The sequence below is a fragment of the Aulonocara stuartgranti genome (assembly GCF_965226115.1).
Source record: "Aulonocara stuartgranti genome assembly, chromosome: 9".
Lineage (NCBI taxonomy): Eukaryota > Metazoa > Chordata > Actinopteri > Cichliformes > Cichlidae > Aulonocara > Aulonocara stuartgranti.
Window position 1 is genome coordinate 29,173,825 of NC_138960.1, and position 18,768 is coordinate 29,192,592.

Here is an 18,768-nt window from a genome sequence, read left to right on the forward strand (position 1 = left end):
GAGTCACACTGCTAGCAATCGAAGATTTATGCAAATTTGAAAAGCTGAACGCATTCTGTACTGGACAAGAGATGGGGCACAAGATTGATTGACAATAGTCTACAGCCAATCAGAAAGCAGAACACAGCGCGCACCTAAAAAAAACAAAACAAAACAAAAAAAACAAAACGCATGCAAAATTGCACCAAAAAAAAAAAAAAAAAAAAAAAAAAAAAATTACGTGAAACAGCGACACCTCAAAAGGTGAACCGCGTTATAGTGAGGGACCACTGTATACTCCTCTAATGGCTAAGCTATGCTACATCTACATTCATGGTTCAAGGCTGTCTTCTTTAATTTTTTCATTTTAACTTATTGGTTGTTATGAATGCCAATATCAATATATCAGTCAGGCTTATATGAATGTGCAAGCATGTCTTTGTGTTTTCTCCTGACCTCATGCTCTGGAGAGAGTTGCTCCATGTCAGCACGCAGACACCTGAGACCAGGCAGGAAATGGTTGACCATCACCTCCTCAGAAATGACTGGACTGAAAGTTAAGGGCTTAACTGAAGTAATGCAGCCATCAGAAACTCAAATGCAAGTGTTCAGTTTAAAGTCCTTTTAAAACTACTTGGTTCTCCACAAATCACAACTACTAAATTAGATCAAATACAGTAAAACAGAAAAGAAAGGGAAAAAAAGAATAAATGCAATCTATTTCTTAAAACAATACATGCAATTTGAACTTTTAAACTTGATACAGTAAACAAATTTGAAAGATTTTTGCTTTTTTCATTAAAAAGAAAAGTTGCAAAATGCACTTAGTCTGGAAGGATGAATATTGGGATATAATAACATAGGAGGATTTTTACAATTTACTATCTTGTTCTTGTTGCTACTTGTATAGACATGTAAACTAAAGAACTGGTGATTCCAAGGTCAGACAGTTAGTAATACTACTGAGCAATAACAGTGTTTCCGGGAATCACCAGATGGGAGGGGTTTACTTCAGGACAATTTAAAATATTTTGCTGCTGATGAAATCAATAGTAATTACAATTAAAAATTCACTTCATTACTTTATAGCTACAGGGCACACTCCACCCATCTGAGAATGAAAATAGATTCACACAAACTTTACTCCATGTTCCTTCATCCTAGACTGCATGTGTTCTGCCACCCATCAAACCCAGTGAAACTATATGGGACCAGCGGTGAGCACGTCTTTATTTTTAGGGATGGAAATGTACACTTTCAGAGCTTGTCGCACTGATTACAGGAGAAAGAAGTGCAGTGGGAGGTAGAGGCTCTGAGGTCAGGGCTATACCTCCTGGACACTACTGCACTATAAAATCACAGCCTGACAAAAATCCACAGGAATGAACCTCAACAGCTGCCGTGTGTGTGTGTGTGTGTGTGTGTGTGTGTGTGTGTGTGTGTGTGTGTGTGTGTGTGTGTGTGTGTGTGTGTGTGTTGGACCTGGGTGGGGTTGGGTTGTCAGTAAAGATGAAAAAGAGAAGAGGGGAAAAAAAAAAAAAAAAAAAAAAGAGTAAAAGAGTAAAAGAGAAATAGAGGAAAAAGAATCAGAGAAAAGAGGGATGACAGAAACGGCAGAGATGATATAAACGTGAGTTCTGTCCTGGGAACTGTTCCTAAGGATTGGAGCTGATGTTCAGTCCTTTCCCTCCACTCACACACTTTCTCCCTCTCTCATCCTTTCCTCTGCTTAACCAACCCTGTAATTACATCTGGCCCCAAAATGGAGGCAGCTTATTTTTCCTTTCTCCTTCTGCCAAATGATAGTTAAATCCTGCCAATACACACAGTGATCCATACACAGAGGCACCGAGACCACACTGATACATACCAGCACATCTCACAAGGATAGCTAGGAAATAACTGGTAACGCTTAGGTTCTTCTTACTGACTTACAGTTACAACATCTAACCCTGAACCCTAACCAAACTTGACACTGACTTCTGGTAAATCATTTGGAAACACATAAGTACAGGAGTATTAAAAGGACGAGTGGACTCATATTTCCTCTTGGAGTAAGTTAGTTTTAAGCTATTAGGTCTTATCACGTAGAGTGACAGTTAAATTGCTTTTTCATTTAAGAATGGAAATCCATTTCTAAACAGCTTACATGGACTGTGAACCATGACCTTTAAAAGGATACAGCAGCAGGAGAGGGCGCTGTAGGCCTCAAACAGCTGAGTGGCAATGTCAATCCTCTTGTTTTCAACGCTCTGGCTGTTGTTAGCTAGAGCAAGCTTGTGAAGGTGTGGAAGCACAACTAGGAGAATAGCAAAGACAGGGGCAAATGGTTAGAGCACAGAAAAAGCAGAATTAAACAAAACAATGAAGAGATTAAAAAGCATATTTAAAAAAAATGAGATGTCCTTATTTTTTGGTATTTTTTGGAGCATGCTCATATCAAACATGGCCAAGGTTTGGCATAGGTGAGATAGCAAAATGAAATAAGTGGTCAGTTTCAGAAGCTTTTTCCTACGCGTAGCTCTCAATGATGACAGTAGGAGCGGATACCCACTATATGGTAATCCCAGACAACAAAGCTCAATCCACCAGTTGTTCAAATATTTTGATTGTGAGGGGAAGCCAACCAGAAAAAAGTTGGCTTAAAGGAAGTGTGGCCTTTAAGGGAAAGAAACTTAAAACGCCTCGTTACAGAGCATGAGCTGAGAGTCTGCACTCAAGCCCAGTTTAAGGTAAACAGGAATTTTCTTAAGCAGTGAATCCTGCAAAGCTCCTCAATTGGAGTCCAAGAACAAACACATTGAGCTGGAAATTTGAGCATAAAGTCCCCTTTTAAACAGTTAGTCATTTTCATACACTCGTCTCTGAAGCGTGGCTCTGCGTTGGGCCCAACCCTTCCGAATGTCCTGATGATCTCCATGTGCAAAGAGTGCTGGTCTTGGTACTGAGGGTCTTCCAGGAATGACGCCAGCTGCATCTTTACACGCTCCAGCAGCTAAACACACGCAAGCAAAAGTATTTTTAGACATTTTAGAATGATGATGAATTTAAAAATGCTTTCAATTAATTTCATCACTGTGTATTTTGACAGTTCCCCACCTCTTTTTGAGTGACAGTCTCCATTATGGTACCAAAGGCAGGAATAGTAGAGATCCTCACTGAGCTACAAACAGCAAGAATGCAAGAAAATGCTTTGACCATAGATAGTCAGTTAATCACTATTTCAGGCATTCTAACACTCTATTAGCGTGCCATTATGGCAGAATTAGAATGAGTCAAACATTATCTGGAAAAAGGTTTTCAGATTCATTTCATAATGTGGGAAACACCAGATTATTGGGTTAACCACATTAAAAGAAGTGAGATGTGTTCAGGGTATGTCATAAGATGAAAGGCATGTAAGGGATTTTTTTAAACAGTGCAGCTAACGGATTCCAGAATTGACTTAAAATTTTTCATTTGTGTACATTTTTTTATTACAGTGCCATATCCAGTGTCAAGCAAGCATTTATACTAAAACCCACAACAAGTCAAAGAATTAGGACTACTGTGGCTAACACATGTTCTAGGTTTTGCATAAATATAGTGATTACAGTGTAATGACACACTGGTAACCACAATGATGACTGAGATGGTTACTGTAGTGCCAGATCAGGCTCTACATTATGCTCAAGTTATTACATGTCCATAAACAGTGAAATTTACATGTGTCAAGTAAAGTGTCAAGTGCATGACCCATCAGTGCTTTGAGTACTTGAATGACAGAGCTGCTATATAGAGAGTTTGTGTTTGGACTGAGCATCTGAAATGGTGATCATCTGAGCAGTAATGATCAATTTAGCCAAGATCTGGGAGCTCATCTGACTTTACAGAGCACCAAAATGCTAAGTCTTTGTGAATATTATTTGACCCACATCTATATTTAGAAATCAGTGGACTATAAGATAAGGTACAGTTATATATATTTATATCTTTCTTGAAGAAAATCCAACTACAAATGAAAATCTTAAATCTGCTGTAAAAATACAAAACAATAATAAGAATATCTGACATTAATCACTTGAATTAATGACTGCGATGAATGGAAGTAAGCAAGGTTAATGGGGAGGGGGCGTTAGAGTGATGTTAAATAATCATTTCACAGTCAGTAGGACTAGAAAAGCCAGAGGTCATCTGAGAGATCATTGGAGGAAAAAAGAACGTTTCTCATCATTTCTCTTAACATTAATTTTAAATTTATAAACTGCTAATTGTAGATACGGCAAAACACGTGAAGCCAATTTTTTAAGGCGACAAAGAAAAAGGAAAAAAAACATGCATTAAAAGTTAAATCAATTTGTGTTCACAGTACAATTTGGGGACAAGCATATGCACCCAAAAATGTATTTCATTACAGAGACGTGAGATGAATGGGGCTGCATTCCAGCAGTGATGCCACAAATTTCATTAGTGTCGAGTTTGATAGATCCATGCCAAAAAAACCCTTTGAATTATTGTCACGACATGGCTCAGAAGACAGGCTGTTGTTTATAGTGTGCTATGTGTTTACCAGCTTATAGCGTGACACAGGGCTGAATCAAATTTGTTTGCTAATTAATCTAAAGATCACCAAAATGAATATGCATAAACATTTTCCTGTTGGACTAGAGAGTGGAGACTTAACTATTTATCCAAGCACAGATGTTGTTAGTCAGTGTGAGTCACTGGGTTGACATCAGTGGTTATTGAAAACGGGAGGTAAGAAAGAGAGGCCAGCGAACTCAGGCTCTTACTTCCTCGTTCACTGGATTTTGTTGTGGTTAGAAAAACTGCTGTGTTAGCGAAATAAGACTTAGACTTCTGGCATCATATTGATGCCAGCTCAGCAAGACAGATTCAAGAAATTTCTTCTTCTTCTTCTTTTTATACGAACGCACCACTGCAAGGATGCAGCCCACAAAAGGACAGTGTTTACAGAGAGATTTTTCTGTGTTGATTGACTCACAATTCAGGCCCACTGCACAGAGTTATAAGGGCTGGAGCCGCCCGGCGATCTACTAATGCTTCACTCATGCCTCGGAGAATCAACTGCAAACCCACCACACAGCAGGATGAGAGAGAGGGAGGGGTGCCATGGGAGGGGACAGAGACAGCAGGAAGGAGGGAAATGTATAAAGAAGAAAGCGAGGTGAAAGAAAGAGGTAAAGGTAGAATATATAAAATGGAAGAGAAAGAAAGAAAAAAAAAAAAAAAAAAAAAAAAAGGATTGCCAACCACTATTTGGAGTCAATCAGAAGGGGCCCTGCTCTCACAGAGTGGGATAGAGAGGAAGAGGAGGAGGTGGGGCAGGTTACACGCAGGCATGCAGGGATTGTGCTGTTGACACATGGGAAATATGCAACCACATTTCTGGCAAAGGACTTATTAGTTGTAGACTGATGAGGCAATGAGAGCTGGCATGAGTTAGTGATGCAGACTGATGATGTGTACATGCATAAAAGAGTTCACCGTGGTTATGCTGAAGAATTACCCCATGGCACAGCCTAAACCTAAACAGGAGCCGCTCTAAACTAATGCACATGAGTGAGTTATATTTGAAGAATGAATGAAAATGTATTGGACAAATAGGTTATTTCAATGTTCATACTGTCTTATTTTCTGCTGAATTTGCTCCTGGCAGGTAAAGACTGGTCCAAATGTGATAGTTCTCAGGCAGCAAAGAGAAGGGGGAGAGAGACGCGGCGCAGTTTGCTGTTGTTGTTTCACTTACATTTCAGGGTCAGAAGACAGTGTGATGAGAGCCGGCACCACTCTCTGAGCTACCAGCGTCTCATTCACCCCCTTCACCAGCAGCTGATCGGATTGGACAGAGCCAGCCGTGATGTCACAGAGGTGGGCGGGGCATTTGGGACAAGAGCGAGCAACACCGGCAATAAATAGAGAAAGAAAAAAAAAAAAAAAAAAAAAAAAAGGGAAAAGCAAAATAAAGAAGGAAGGGAAAAGAAAAACACAAAAAGATAGGAAGAAAGTGATATACAATGACAAGAACAATAGCTGCAAGACACGGAACAGCACTGTATGTTTCAAGCAAGTGTGTACACACACTCGTTCACACACGCACGCACACACATGCAATCTCAGGTATGCACACATGGCAAAGCCAACATAGCTAAAATTGCACAAGTATTGTTACAATACAGTGAGCATAAAACAGCGGGCTCTTTCCACACACGCCAGATTATAAAATAGCTGAGAGTAATTTGATCTGGCATCTGTGGTAAAGGGCCACTTTTTGATCCACAGTTTTGGTAATGGTGGACAGCTACACACTATGAAATGGTGACAGTGAGGTGTTCTGGGAAAGAACGAGTCGTTCACAAAACAGGGGGGAATGAATACGGCCTACCACTCCTCCTCCCCCAGTTCAGATCAACAAAGGCCAGGTTCCAATGCTATGCCTAGAGTCTCATCCCAGTATTTGACCTAAAGTGTGGACAAACGAGATCTCATGTCTCTTATGGCTTTGGCCAGGACTTTTGCCTTGGGAGGCTGGTTTAATATGGATCCAATCAGCTGAAGAAAACAGAGAAGGTATTGTCTCCCTTTACAAAATAACAGCAGTATTATGTTTCCACAGGATCTGAAATTGTGAAAACATAAAAAAAAAAAATTCACAAAAGAACATTTCTGATTAAATTATACTTTCCAACAACACTGAAAGGGAACAGGCCTTCAGCTCCTTCAACTATGCCGTACTTTCAGGGTACTGACCTCAGGTTTTTTCTGACATGTAGCAGATATTTATGTTGTCGCTACTGGGATGAGTGTGCAGTCAAAGGTCTGAGGGTCTAGTCATAAGGTTGGAACCAGAGCACTGATAAGCTAAATGCTACAGTCTTTACTCACATTTAAAGGGCAGAACAGCTTAATAACAAATGTTCAAGAGCAGCAACAGCAAGCAAAGCTAGCACAAGTATAGCAAATATGGAAATGTGAATATTGAGTCTATATTGTTTATAACTCCACAACTGACCATTTTTAGCTCAGTGAAACTATACATGTATTGATAATCATTATCTACCAACTTAGATTCTTTAACACAATACAACAACAATAACTACATAATAAAAATGTCTACAATGCATTAAAAATTATTAGGATTTTATCCATAATTGTGCAGCTTCATTGGTCTATATTTTACTAAAATACATTTTAGTGCAATGTTTCAACTGTGGTACAGTTTTTTTTTCCTTCCAAAAAAACCTTTTGTGCTTGTGTGTTTGTACCTCAAACATCCGTGCTGCCGTACACCGGACAAGAGCAGACGTGTGGACCACCCCATACCACAGAACAGTTAGCAGCAGCTCATGGTACACTGGGTTGGCACTGAAAAAACACAAAACAACCCGATTAAGTAATCATTAACTTTCAAACTGTCAAGTTAAAACAACAAACGAGTAACTGTATAAAAGAACCTGCCACGTTCTTATAAATGGGTGTGCTCACACACACACACACACACACACACACACACACACACACACGTTTCAGCTTACCCCAGCTCTACGAAGGAGGCTTTCAGGCTGTCAAGAGGTGCATGGGACAGAGACAGGGTTGTCATAACATCTTCTAGGAAACCCACCAACAGCTTGCGATCCTCCTCCTTTTGAGAGATGACAGCATACTTGTGACAATTTCATGTATTTCACTGTAACACCTGTATATAATTTATAAGAGTGCGGTTAATTTTATTCTCTTTTTAGTCTGGCCGCTCTGAACATTGACACTGTGTTAAAAGTTGATGCAAAACACTGCACTTAGACAGACAGCTAACCTCAGGCATTAGGAGTGAATTTTATACATGTATTTGAACTTGCAAACACATGTATTTGCAAATTGTGGCTGCTGGATCCAGTTCCAACTTGCAAATACGTGTATATTTAGATTGCATAGACCAGATTTGTAAAATAAAGTGATTCTGTCACAAATTGTCTAATTAATCAAAAAATTGTCTCCCTGGAAAACTCAAACCAACCAAGATAAAGACTTAGCTATTTTTTTAAATAAAATGGTAGTATAACATTTATTCCATCATTCAGATTACCTAAATCTTGAAGAAATCTACAAACTATCAAAAAGTCTGATCACGATTGTTAGTTTCTGAGCAGCTGTTAATTTACCTGGTTATAACATGTCAGCACTCCAGTGGCATAAATAGGAACTGTGGCTTTGGTGAGAATACCATTCCCTGCTGAAGCATCTGACAGGAGAACAAAAGCCGATCATAACAATGAACGCAATAAATTCAGTTAATCAAGAAGATTAGAAATGAGCCGAGACACAAACAAATATGACATGACGAGGTCATTTTCAACCCAATGTACTGGCTTCGCATTTGTTAACATGAGTATATGTGTGACACTGGCCTCACCATGCATGTTATACTGTTGTGGTTTTATAAAAATGTCAGAAAAGGTCCCGATGACCTCAACACAGCCTGGGTCTCCATACAAAACACATTTCATCAGTGGCCACAATACCAAAACTAAAACACTTGGCAGCCACATAAGACCAAGCACCTCTTTATAATTATATAAACATGTTTGGAATTTATAAAAAAGGAGATGGAAACACCCATAACAGACTCCAAATAGCTTGTTTACATCAACAGTGTCAGCGTCTGAACTCCACCTATCAACAGTTTCTTGAGAGAGCTGAGAAAACCTTACACTTGCACATCTGCGTCTAGGCTAAAGCTGCCCTTACCAACGTTCTCTTCAGACAGTCGGAGAATCTCCTGGAACTGTGGTTTAACCTGCAAAAGTCACAATGATAAAATGCCAGCATAATACTTATAAATATTGGCATTTACTGTACACACACACACACACACACACACACACACACACACACACACTTTTAAACATCCCATATGAACTTTAAAGATATCTTTAAATATCAAACTAAGAATGAACGTATACACAGTAAACTGACACATTTATTGTAGTTGCACTATGTATATGACATGACAGAATAGATTTTTTTAGTGGCCTCAGCTCTAAACACCATTCAGTATTCTAAAAACAAGTGTGCCTGTTCAGGTAAACAAGGTGGGTTGAAATGAGCTAAACTGGAGGAAACTTTAAGAATGCTTATTAAGACTAAACTGTCATGGTTTACTCAGTTATCACAGGTTTACCTTAGTGTTGGTGAAGATCTTGCCAAAGGTGCGGCAGAATCTCCAGAAAAAGCGAGAAAATTCATGAACACAAGTTGATGATGTCACATTTATGCGACCCACAATCTCTATGAGCTGCGGTAGGCTGTTTAAAAAAAACAGAAGAAAGGAAAAAAAATAGAAATTAGTAGTCTGAGTCCATGTTGTTAATGACAATGGGCATTCTTTCATACATCTTTTTTTTTTTTTTTTTTAAAGTATGTTGAGAGAGATGAGATAGCCTTTATTTGTCAGTTGCAGGTCTTTTGCCCACAACCGAGATGACAGACCTTGCCGACCGATGTTAGTAGACATGTGCCGATTACACTTGTGTTACTTGTGTTGTGAGGAAATCTAGAATGTCTTTAATGTGTTTAACCTCCCATTATAAGGTCCCTCTTCCCTCTGAGGATAACAACCACATCCTCATAACATTAGTCACTGCATTTTACCACGATAGCTTAAGGTTATAGTAAGCCTTGGTTTAGGTTACGATGAGTTATTTTAAGTCACTGAAGTGATCAGAACCAAGCTTCATGGGTTTGAGTGTATGTGTGTGCGTGCGTTTCTTACAGCTGGTTGACCACCCATAGCAGGCTCTCCCATCCAGTGGTTCCTTCATGCTCCAGCTGGTGGTCATAGAGTTGCAGCAGGGCACTCAGCATCTCCCTGCTGCCGATGATGGTTGCCACATCTTGGAGGGGAGAAGCTGGCCGGGGAAATCGAGTCACTGCAAATCCAAAGATAGAGGACCAAGGCAGAAACTGAATAATAAATGTCAAAGGCTTAAAGGCCACACTAGCACCAGTAGACTATATGTGAATGAAAAATGTTTGAAAGTTGCATTTTAGTCACACTAAAATACAAACCTCTACTTCTGCTTAGGTTTCTGCATTTCTTTTACAATTGACCTGTGTGTGTTTGTAAACATCCTACCTTCAATTGCAGGTATGTCACCATGGAGTTTGACTCTGCTGGTGAAGGGTGCATTCTGCAGCACCACAGCGAACAGAGGAGGGATAAGAGACTGAAGGGCTGACAGGAAAACATGTAGCTTGTGTTCATCTAGACCATGTTCTCCTTGCTAGAGAAAGAAGCAGCACATATTATGGAAAGTGAGACAGTGCAATTTTATATATGCACTATGCCAAGACTGAAATGAAAGACACTTACTGTATGTAGTTTCTCTATACGTGCCAGTAGAGAAGGAATGAGTGAAGTGTGCAGGGTGCCCAGCTCTGTGGTCCAGGCAGCAAAGGCAGGGATGAAGACCTGGTGGACCGCATTGACCACCCGCTCTGATGGGTCTCCAAGAGACAGCAGCATCAGCTCAAAACCCTGGAATGAAAACAGACAAACAATAGAGCAACACTCAGTCTCACCCACAAAAGCAGTTGTAAAATCCTGGCGTAATACATACAATGCAGAATAGCAGTTGTGGACATCATTAAAACAAATCACTCTCATACATGTTCATCTACAAAGATACACACCTGGGAATACTTATCTGGGTCATCTATGTAACCCATAATTATACCCAGGCTCTTGACCACAGCCTCCCTGACCATGTCCGCCTTATCCTCAGCAAGCATCTGTTGCAACATGGACAGCACCAGGGAGCTGCGAATCTCCTTCTACAGAGACAAACAGTGACAGCAAAAAAAAAAAAGACCGACTGAGAATTCATTCAGGTCATATTTTATAATTCTACATTTAGTACATGATGAGTATGGGCTTAAATGGATTATTTCCGAATTGTGGGTGAGCAAAGATATTTATTAACTCTCAAGAAATTTCACTCATTGTTTTTATACAGTCTATATTTAGAAGAATCTTTTGTAGGCAACGACTGCCTGATGTCTGGAACTGATGAACATCACTAAACAATGGGTTTCCTCTATTGTGATGCTTTGCCAGGTCTTTAAAACAGCTGTTTTCAGTTGTTCTTGTTTGAAATTGGAAAAAGATTTATGATCGGGTTGACATTAGGCAACTGATTTGCCATTTTTGCTTTCAAGAACTCCCACGTTGCTTTTAAAATTTGTCCTGGATCATTCTTCTTCTTATACTTCTTCTCTTTAAAGCACCATCCAATCAACGTAGCTGCACCTGGCTCAGTCCGAGCACACCGTGAATCCCAGTGCTCTTCAGATTTAATTGGTAAAACCACTTCCACTGGAAGCAGGAAGCTATACCGTGGTGTGGGTTGCATTTGGATTATGAGCCCTTCTGATAGTTTACTTTCCTCGCAACCCCTTCCAAATGAAAATGCCACACCTGGAATTAACTCACAGCCCACTCAATTGATGAAGAAATAATAAGGAGTGTCCAATTACACTTAAGCCCTTGAAAATAGGGGATTGTCTATAAAGTATAAACATTTCTCAACAGTTATTGCAATAGATTAATGCTTCACAAATGAAAGCTTAGTCTGCACTTTAGGCCCATATTCATCATATACTGTAACTTGAATATGTTGCATTCATAATGTGTTCTTACAGGCAGGTAAGGTGCTAAGGCTCCACAGGACTCTGCCACCAACAATCTCCTCTCTGGATATTTGTGGTTAATCTGGAGAAGACAAGTTTAGAGGAATTGAAGTGTTTAAAGAAAGAGCAATAGAAATTGAAAGAAAAGGAGAGGCAGACGGGAGTGCAGCCACCATGGAATGGAAACAACTCGAGTATCAGCAACATCCTGACCCTGTGGAAACCACTATTTGTCTTTCTGCGCAGATTCTCAGACTCCAAACTGGTGGCAGCGGCCGTTGTCATGGGAGCAGATTTTGTTTATCACACATGTGTTGCATGTGGTGACACAGGTGGCAATGAAGACCAAACCGCTAACCCATTTAACTCAAGGACGCCTATGGAGGTATTGCTAACAGATTCCCAAATCAGAAAGATCTGACATGTTTGCATTTCTAACCTTTGAGTGTTTTTATGAGAGAAAAAGTGGGAAAACAACAAAAAGCAAAACAAAAATACAGAGAAAACGCAAATCATTCATACGTATACTTCCCATCTTTGAACTGAAATTAAAAAACAAAAACAGAGACGGGTCTTATAAATTCAAGTGCTACAGAAAGGTTCACATCACAATGCCAAGCAAACAGACTGTATGCTAATTAAATCTAAATATTTACACACCTGATCACTTTAGCATTATTCATGAATTTCAAATAAACTTCAGATGTTTAAAAAGAAAACAGATTAGAGACCATTTATAAATCAGTAATATGATCTCAAAGCTGTGAAATTCAGTAGGAGTATATTTAATAACCCCTGTAGGCATGTACTCTACCTGTTCCCAGCACTGAGGGAGTAGCTCAGCCTCGACACGTGTGGGCCCCACATGCCTCGCAAACGCAACGCAGCCCGTCAAAATCATTTGTCTTTGGAGACAAAAACACACATTTGAGAAAATACTGGAGACAGGCAGAGTTTTTTTAACCACAGGCTGTTGACACAAAGTGTTAGCACCTCTGCTCATCATCCGGTCGCTTGATTAGGTTAAAGAGGATGTGGAGAAGCTGGTCTCTCTCTTTAGGCTCTGGGTGAAGGCAGGCAGTACATAAGATGAGTGGAATCAACTCCTGAATTAAAGAAGACACAGAGACAGAAAAGGCTAGGATCAGTTTAGATTACTCTGCAAATACATTTTTAAAAAAGTGTGTGGTTATGGTTACAACACACAGGGATGGAAAGGATGGTTTGTAGCACTCAAGCAGGCCCGTAATTCTATGGAGTAGCAGGAACAGCAACCGGGAAGAGGGGGCTTATTATGAAGACAGAAAATGGGAAAGTCACAAGGAGAAAAATACACAGGGGGTCACTCTTAAAAACCAACAGCAGATTTTCAACACTCCTGCAAACATGCTTACAGTAAATCCCTTGCTGGTTTCATATCTACTCTTCTTTGGACTTTGAGGCACAGAAAGTTATGGCCACATACTGTAGAAGCTTAGTAGTGCATGCACACGGCGGCATATAGACAGATAAACACAAACCTAATGCACTAGTTCTCCTCATATAAATGATTCCTACTTCAGAGTTCAGACAAAGTTCATGGGCCTTCCAGCCAGAGGGGAGAGCACTCAGCTGCCCTTGATACAGGGCCTCCATGGCCAAACTGTGGTCAGCCCTGCATTCCCGCCACACACACCGAAATTAGAGAGTGCACACAAAGTTAAAAATATATATTTTTTCAAAGTCTGTTTTTTTTCCAGGAAGATATGATGTTTTCCTGCCAAGTACTGGAAGAACAAGCTAAACCCCAATGCTGGATGGACAAAAGGACCTAACAGAGAAACTTGGGTAAAGATAGACTGTGATGAGTCACTCGTTCAATGCTGGACCAACCCTCTGAAGTCACTGCCATGTTGGCTATATTTTAGAAAAGCAAAAATATAACATTTGACTATCAAAAGGGTCATTTTAAGTGGTTACATGACTAGTCCAATATAGTTGAAGTCAATTTCAGCATTAGAAGAAGAAAAAAAACAAAACAGCTTAAAATGACAAATTAAACAAATTCAGCCAACTTTAACAGTCACATTGAATAATCTTCTCCTGCAGTCTATTACAAGGCTACACATTTTCACAGGACACATTTTGGAGAGTCAACAGCACTGGGCTGATAAAGCAAATAGAGGAATTCATAAACAGCACACATCTAAAAAGCCAGAAACCACGCTGACCCTGTTCTATTTCAGTGTGGACTCCTATGATGTGAAATCTCCTTCATAACTGACCAGTCCTGTGTAAACACTGTGGGCAGGTAGAGTGGACAGAATGACGCCAGGGACCATGGACCAGGGGCCAGATTCAGGGCAACTACTCCTTTTAATTTAAGGACCAATGTAGAAGAGCCTGCATTCAGTAAAGGAAAGCAACAACTCCCTTCCATGTGACTATTCCTTTCAGTCTTTTCGGTTATTTTAACTATGAGGCTATGGAAAGACCAATGTCTGCTTTACCACTCACATGATGGCTTACAACTTTCATCTGAGATGTTGCATGCAACATCTCAGCAGCTCTCAATGACAGACTGCCTTATGTAGTTTCTTGACCCAGATGCTCATTATTGGGTATACCTGTAATGTGTCTTATCTCCAACAAAAACAGTAATGAACATATCTCTCTTAATACTACACACCAACTCATCCATAGTTTCCAGAAGATGCACACTCATTTAAACCACTAACAGGTGACGTGAACACGTGAACAACACTGCACTTCTTTCTCCAGGCATTTCCTGATGGCAGCAGGATAAAGTTGTGTGCCAAACTGCATAAACTGCTCAGGAATGCCTCCAGGACTACAAGGCCAAATCAAAGCATCGACCCAGCCTCTAAACCTCACAGAAGTTGTTTGAAGAACAGCGTGTTGAAATAATTCCAATCCAAAAAGGCCCCACCTAATTCACAGAAACTGAAGACCCAGTGCCAACGTGTTGGTGCCAGACACCACAGGATACCCTTACTGCACAAACTACACATATTATGCACGTGGTTTAAATGTTAAGGCTGTCTCAATACTTTAAGATGACTGGACTTGTTAGTTTTGTTTTTTCCTCGCTTTGTGGTTAGGTTTAGGCATCAGAAGAATTTAAAGTAACTTATTGCTCTTTCCACTAGTTTTTAATGTTGTCAGCATCTACAAACTGGATTATCTGATCACTTGGTATAGATGGCTTTTTAAATTGCCCTGACCTTTTCTTTGGCACCTGAACGTGGTATGCATGCACATCACAATGTGAAGTCTAATCATTTTAGTAGCTCCCTGAGCAATCATCAAACACCAACATCAGGCCAAAATAAAAATAAATAAATTAAAAAAAAAAAAAAAGAAATTCCAGCACTTTGGTTGATGCACAACTACTGAAAATTACATCAGCCAAAAGTGGAGTTTAGGCATAATGTCTTAGGTATGAAATATTCCAACACAGAATTCCTGACACAGGTCTGTTTTGAATTCAAACACATGCATTCAATAGTACATTACCAGAAATTGTCTGTCAAAGAAACAGTTCCAGTAAAACTATCAACCTTCTGTGTCATGTCTAGGTCCGTTAAAGATTACAGATAATCTACCCACTAAAAACAGGAAGTCAATAATTGCAGTTTTTAGATACCATCTTTGCCTTAATGATGCCTGGAAAGTCTATATAAAAATAGTACTGTAGCAAATTACTACAAAATAATGTTTTTGACCAAAAGAAAAAAAAGAAAAAAAAGAAAAAAAAAAGTGTTGCAATGCAATCCTTTAAATTTAAGAAAAACACAGGGTTTGATGATTTACAGCATCTGCTAATACAGCCAGGTGGCAGGCAGTGTTTCAGTGTGTCATACTATCGTTTTAAGTCAAACACCTTTTGTCCTTAAGAGGGTTTCACATTCAAACAAGTAAAGGCGTGTCTCCAGGGTCGTGCTGGTTAGAAGGGTCAAGCCTGCAATACGGAAGCACGGGCAGCTTTATCTGTGTGGGTGTGAGTATGTGTGTACACACACACACACACACACACACAGTCATGGTCTGTGAATCTAACGGATATTGTACAAAGTCCAACTATTCAAGAAGTCTTAATGCGCTGCTGCATTTACTTTTTTTTTTTTTCCTGCCAGCCTTTTCTCCCTTCAGTTTGTTTTTCTTGATTTTTAAAAGAGATTAAGTTCTCCATAACTGCCTGGGGGTTGATTAAAACCTCATAACCATGGTGATATGCAAAGCAGCCCGACCAAAGACTACTCCAACTAGATTTACCTCTTTCAGTATATCCATTTGGTTTCCGATCAAGTTTCAGTTCCTTGTATAAAATTTCATGCGCTGCACTTATGTTACGCATGGACACACATAGAACACCTGTGCAGGTGTCAGCTTTTAAAGAGTAATTTCTTGCTAATGCAACATTTTTTGTTTTATTGTTTTTTCAAATCTCCTTTCCTACTCTTCTCAGTAAAAAACAAAAAACAAAACAAAAAAAACACTTTTGTTTGTGGAAACAAAAGCACTTAAAACCAATCAGTTGCAGGAAGAAAGCTGGCTGCATTTCGTTAAGTCACCTAATCATCAAGATTTGGGATTTTAAAACCTTTTTTCTCCAGGTTTTCAGATTTAAAAATAGAGCATAACCCCATTTATCAAACAGTTGCTAAACTGATATTTATCAAAACAGTTTCAAAATCTTTGGCATTTAGACACTTAAAGAGATTAGACTGATTGGGCCCATGTCTGATGAGCTTAATAAATCAAAGGTGAGCGAATTGAAGAGACATATCGTACAGCATGGCATATTAAGACTAAGGGCCTGATTTACTAAACAGGGCAAATCAGTGTGAGGTTGCAACTGCAAGAATGTGCTGTAAGGAGCTGAAACAGCAGCTGATCTACTAACAACACACTAATGTACAAACAGATGTAGGCGGCTCATTTCTATAAGAGACCAACCCAATTTAATGGAAAAAACAAAACAACCAAACAAACAAATAAGAAAAAAAACAAAAAAACCCAAAACAAAACAAGCAGATCAGATAAGCGAGTGATCGTTCTGCTACTTTCTGCTAAATGGAAAAAAAATAAAAAAAATAGAGAAATTACAGTATAAACACTTTCTCTTCAGAAACAGTATGGTAATTCAGACTCAGGCAGCTGAAGGGGAATTCAACTCATACTGATTGAGACTTTGTGGGGTCTAAGAGGTTCAGGCAGCAATTCTCAGGATAAATAACACTATTATTTATCCCTATTTATCCAGAGAAGGGCTTCTTTAATCAAGACTGCTATATAAACATAAAATGTATGGGTCCTGCAGGACATATAGAACACTAAACGTTATATAAGATCAGACGTTGAGAGATTTGCATGTTACTGAAGTTACTCCAGCTGTGTGTAAATGGAGTCATTGTTCTTTTGCACAAAGACAGACATTAATTTAGTACACTGCAGATGTGTCTTAGTCACATAAATTTAATTTTGACAGCGAGACATTTTAATATGATATGTAACAGAATCAGTACTGGACACATTTAAAATCAAACAAAACCATAAAAGAAACCAAATTAAAGTGGAGTGAAAAAGTATTTGCCCCCTTATTAATTTCTTATATTTTTGCATATTTGTCACACAAATGACGAAGCTGCATTTTGTATTTACTTGGGTTATCTTTGATTAATATTGAAATTTGTTTAATGATCAAACCAGCCACACATCTGAAAGCAAATTGATTTGCTCTCCTGATATTTAGACTGTAGTATTGATATTTTAACCTTTTTTTCCCCCAAATTTGCATGTAACTGATGCAAATATGCAAAAAAAATGAGGACTCGGGTAGGGCGGCAAATACTTTTTCACAGCAGTGTTCGTAATGTTACATTGCTCTGTGTGATGTGCACACTGCTGAGAAAAAGACGAGCAGGCTCTCTTAGTTTTTTCATGACCAAATCTCTGTTTAGAAACATGAATAAAAATGAAACTGCGCAAATCATTTAAGGTCTGCTCTATATAGGGCGAGGACACAGTGAACAGCTATAGCTCATAGCTATGGCACTGTGCTCAGCTCTAAACCGTTCACCTGTGTTAATTACACACTCATTCTGACAAAAACCTCCCCCTGGCATTTCAAATAAAGAACACTCCTAGTGAGAATGACAGCCACATTAGCCAAACAACAGCCACACCTCACAGTTACAAAACTGCCATTATACCTCTTAACGAGTAGATAGCAACCCCCAAGGAGTGTGATTTGCTCTGGAATGTTCTGTTAATAAATTTGGCCCCAAAACTGCAACGCAACTTACTTTTTGGGTACACACTATTTTTCAGTGTCACCGTTACAGGATTGCAGACTGTATTTGCAAAAAATAATAAATATGGAAAATCAGAGCTTATAGTTGGATTTCAAACAACTTCAAGAGCGTTATGCCAGGATATTTTCCCACTGTTGTCTGTTCTCACAGGAAATAATTCCACTTCACCTGTGCTTAAGTGAAGCTATTGTCCGATCCAACTGAGTTGGACATTTGTTATCTCATGCATTTCTCTCAGGTAAGAAAAAGTTCAGGGCTGCAGCGCATGTGTGAAAATATATTTAGTGACAGCGGTTTTGCAGCAGAAGGAATTGGCATTAGTTACACTTTTCTGATCTACATGTGAGAATCATGCAAATGAGTGCGTGAAAGACTCACCTGGCAAAGATGCGCAACCATTCTCTAGAAGAGAGGCATGCATGAGAGTGAGAGAATGAGTGAGACGAAAAGAGAAGAAAAAAACCGTGAAGGCAAAAGGACAGCAAATATGAGAGGAAAAAATGCAGAGGAAAAATGATGAGGACTTCTGAAAAACAAATGCCATGACAAAAGAAGGTGACCCGACATATCAATAGATAAGACACAAGTCAGCAGGATCTGGCAGGTAAAAATGTCTCCAACTCTATATTCGTATCGCTTGGGGAACGACAAAAAGGCAACACAAGGACAAAGGCGCTTTGTGCATCATCAAGTTTGAGACATTGATTTAATTATCTCAAAAAACAGAAATCACACAAATCCCACTATTGCCAAGAAAACAGCCTTTGCACAATGTGTAACTCTACAG

At 39.3% G+C, this 18,768-nt stretch overlaps 1 protein-coding gene across 7 annotated transcripts in view; it reads right to left on the reverse strand.

Moving 5' to 3' along the window:
* The window catches only part of relch (RAB11 binding and LisH domain, coiled-coil and HEAT repeat containing), a 38,132-nt gene that overhangs the window by 4,675 nt on the left and 14,689 nt on the right, over positions 1-18,768 (reverse strand). For 3 of the 7 annotated variants that reach the window (XM_082545893.1, XM_082545891.1, XM_082545894.1), the window contains exons 12-29: positions 18,360-18,383; positions 12,658-12,770; positions 12,479-12,569; positions 11,675-11,746; positions 10,669-10,809; positions 10,349-10,513; positions 10,112-10,259; positions 9,749-9,905; positions 9,158-9,281; positions 8,725-8,773; positions 8,139-8,218; positions 7,515-7,621; positions 7,245-7,344; positions 5,729-5,811; positions 3,079-3,142; positions 2,836-2,974; positions 2,162-2,278; positions 436-524 (exon numbers count right to left, since the gene is read on the reverse strand). In XM_082545893.1, coding sequence (XP_082402019.1) covers positions 436-524; positions 2,162-2,278; positions 2,836-2,974; positions 3,079-3,142; positions 5,729-5,811; positions 7,245-7,344; positions 7,515-7,621; positions 8,139-8,218; positions 8,725-8,773; positions 9,158-9,281; positions 9,749-9,905; positions 10,112-10,259; positions 10,349-10,513; positions 10,669-10,809; positions 11,675-11,746; positions 12,479-12,569; positions 12,658-12,770; positions 18,360-18,383 — 1,863 coding nt within the window. Of the gene's footprint in view, positions 1-435; positions 525-2,161; positions 2,279-2,835; positions 2,975-3,078; positions 3,143-4,963; positions 5,047-5,728; positions 5,812-7,244; positions 7,345-7,514; positions 7,622-8,138; positions 8,219-8,724; positions 8,774-9,157; positions 9,282-9,748; positions 9,906-10,111; positions 10,260-10,348; positions 10,514-10,668; positions 10,810-11,674; positions 11,747-12,478; positions 12,570-12,657; positions 12,771-18,359; positions 18,384-18,768 lie in introns of all 7 variants that reach the window. The other 4 variants (XM_082545895.1, XM_082545897.1, XM_082545892.1 and 1 more) reach the window with 3 other exon arrangements.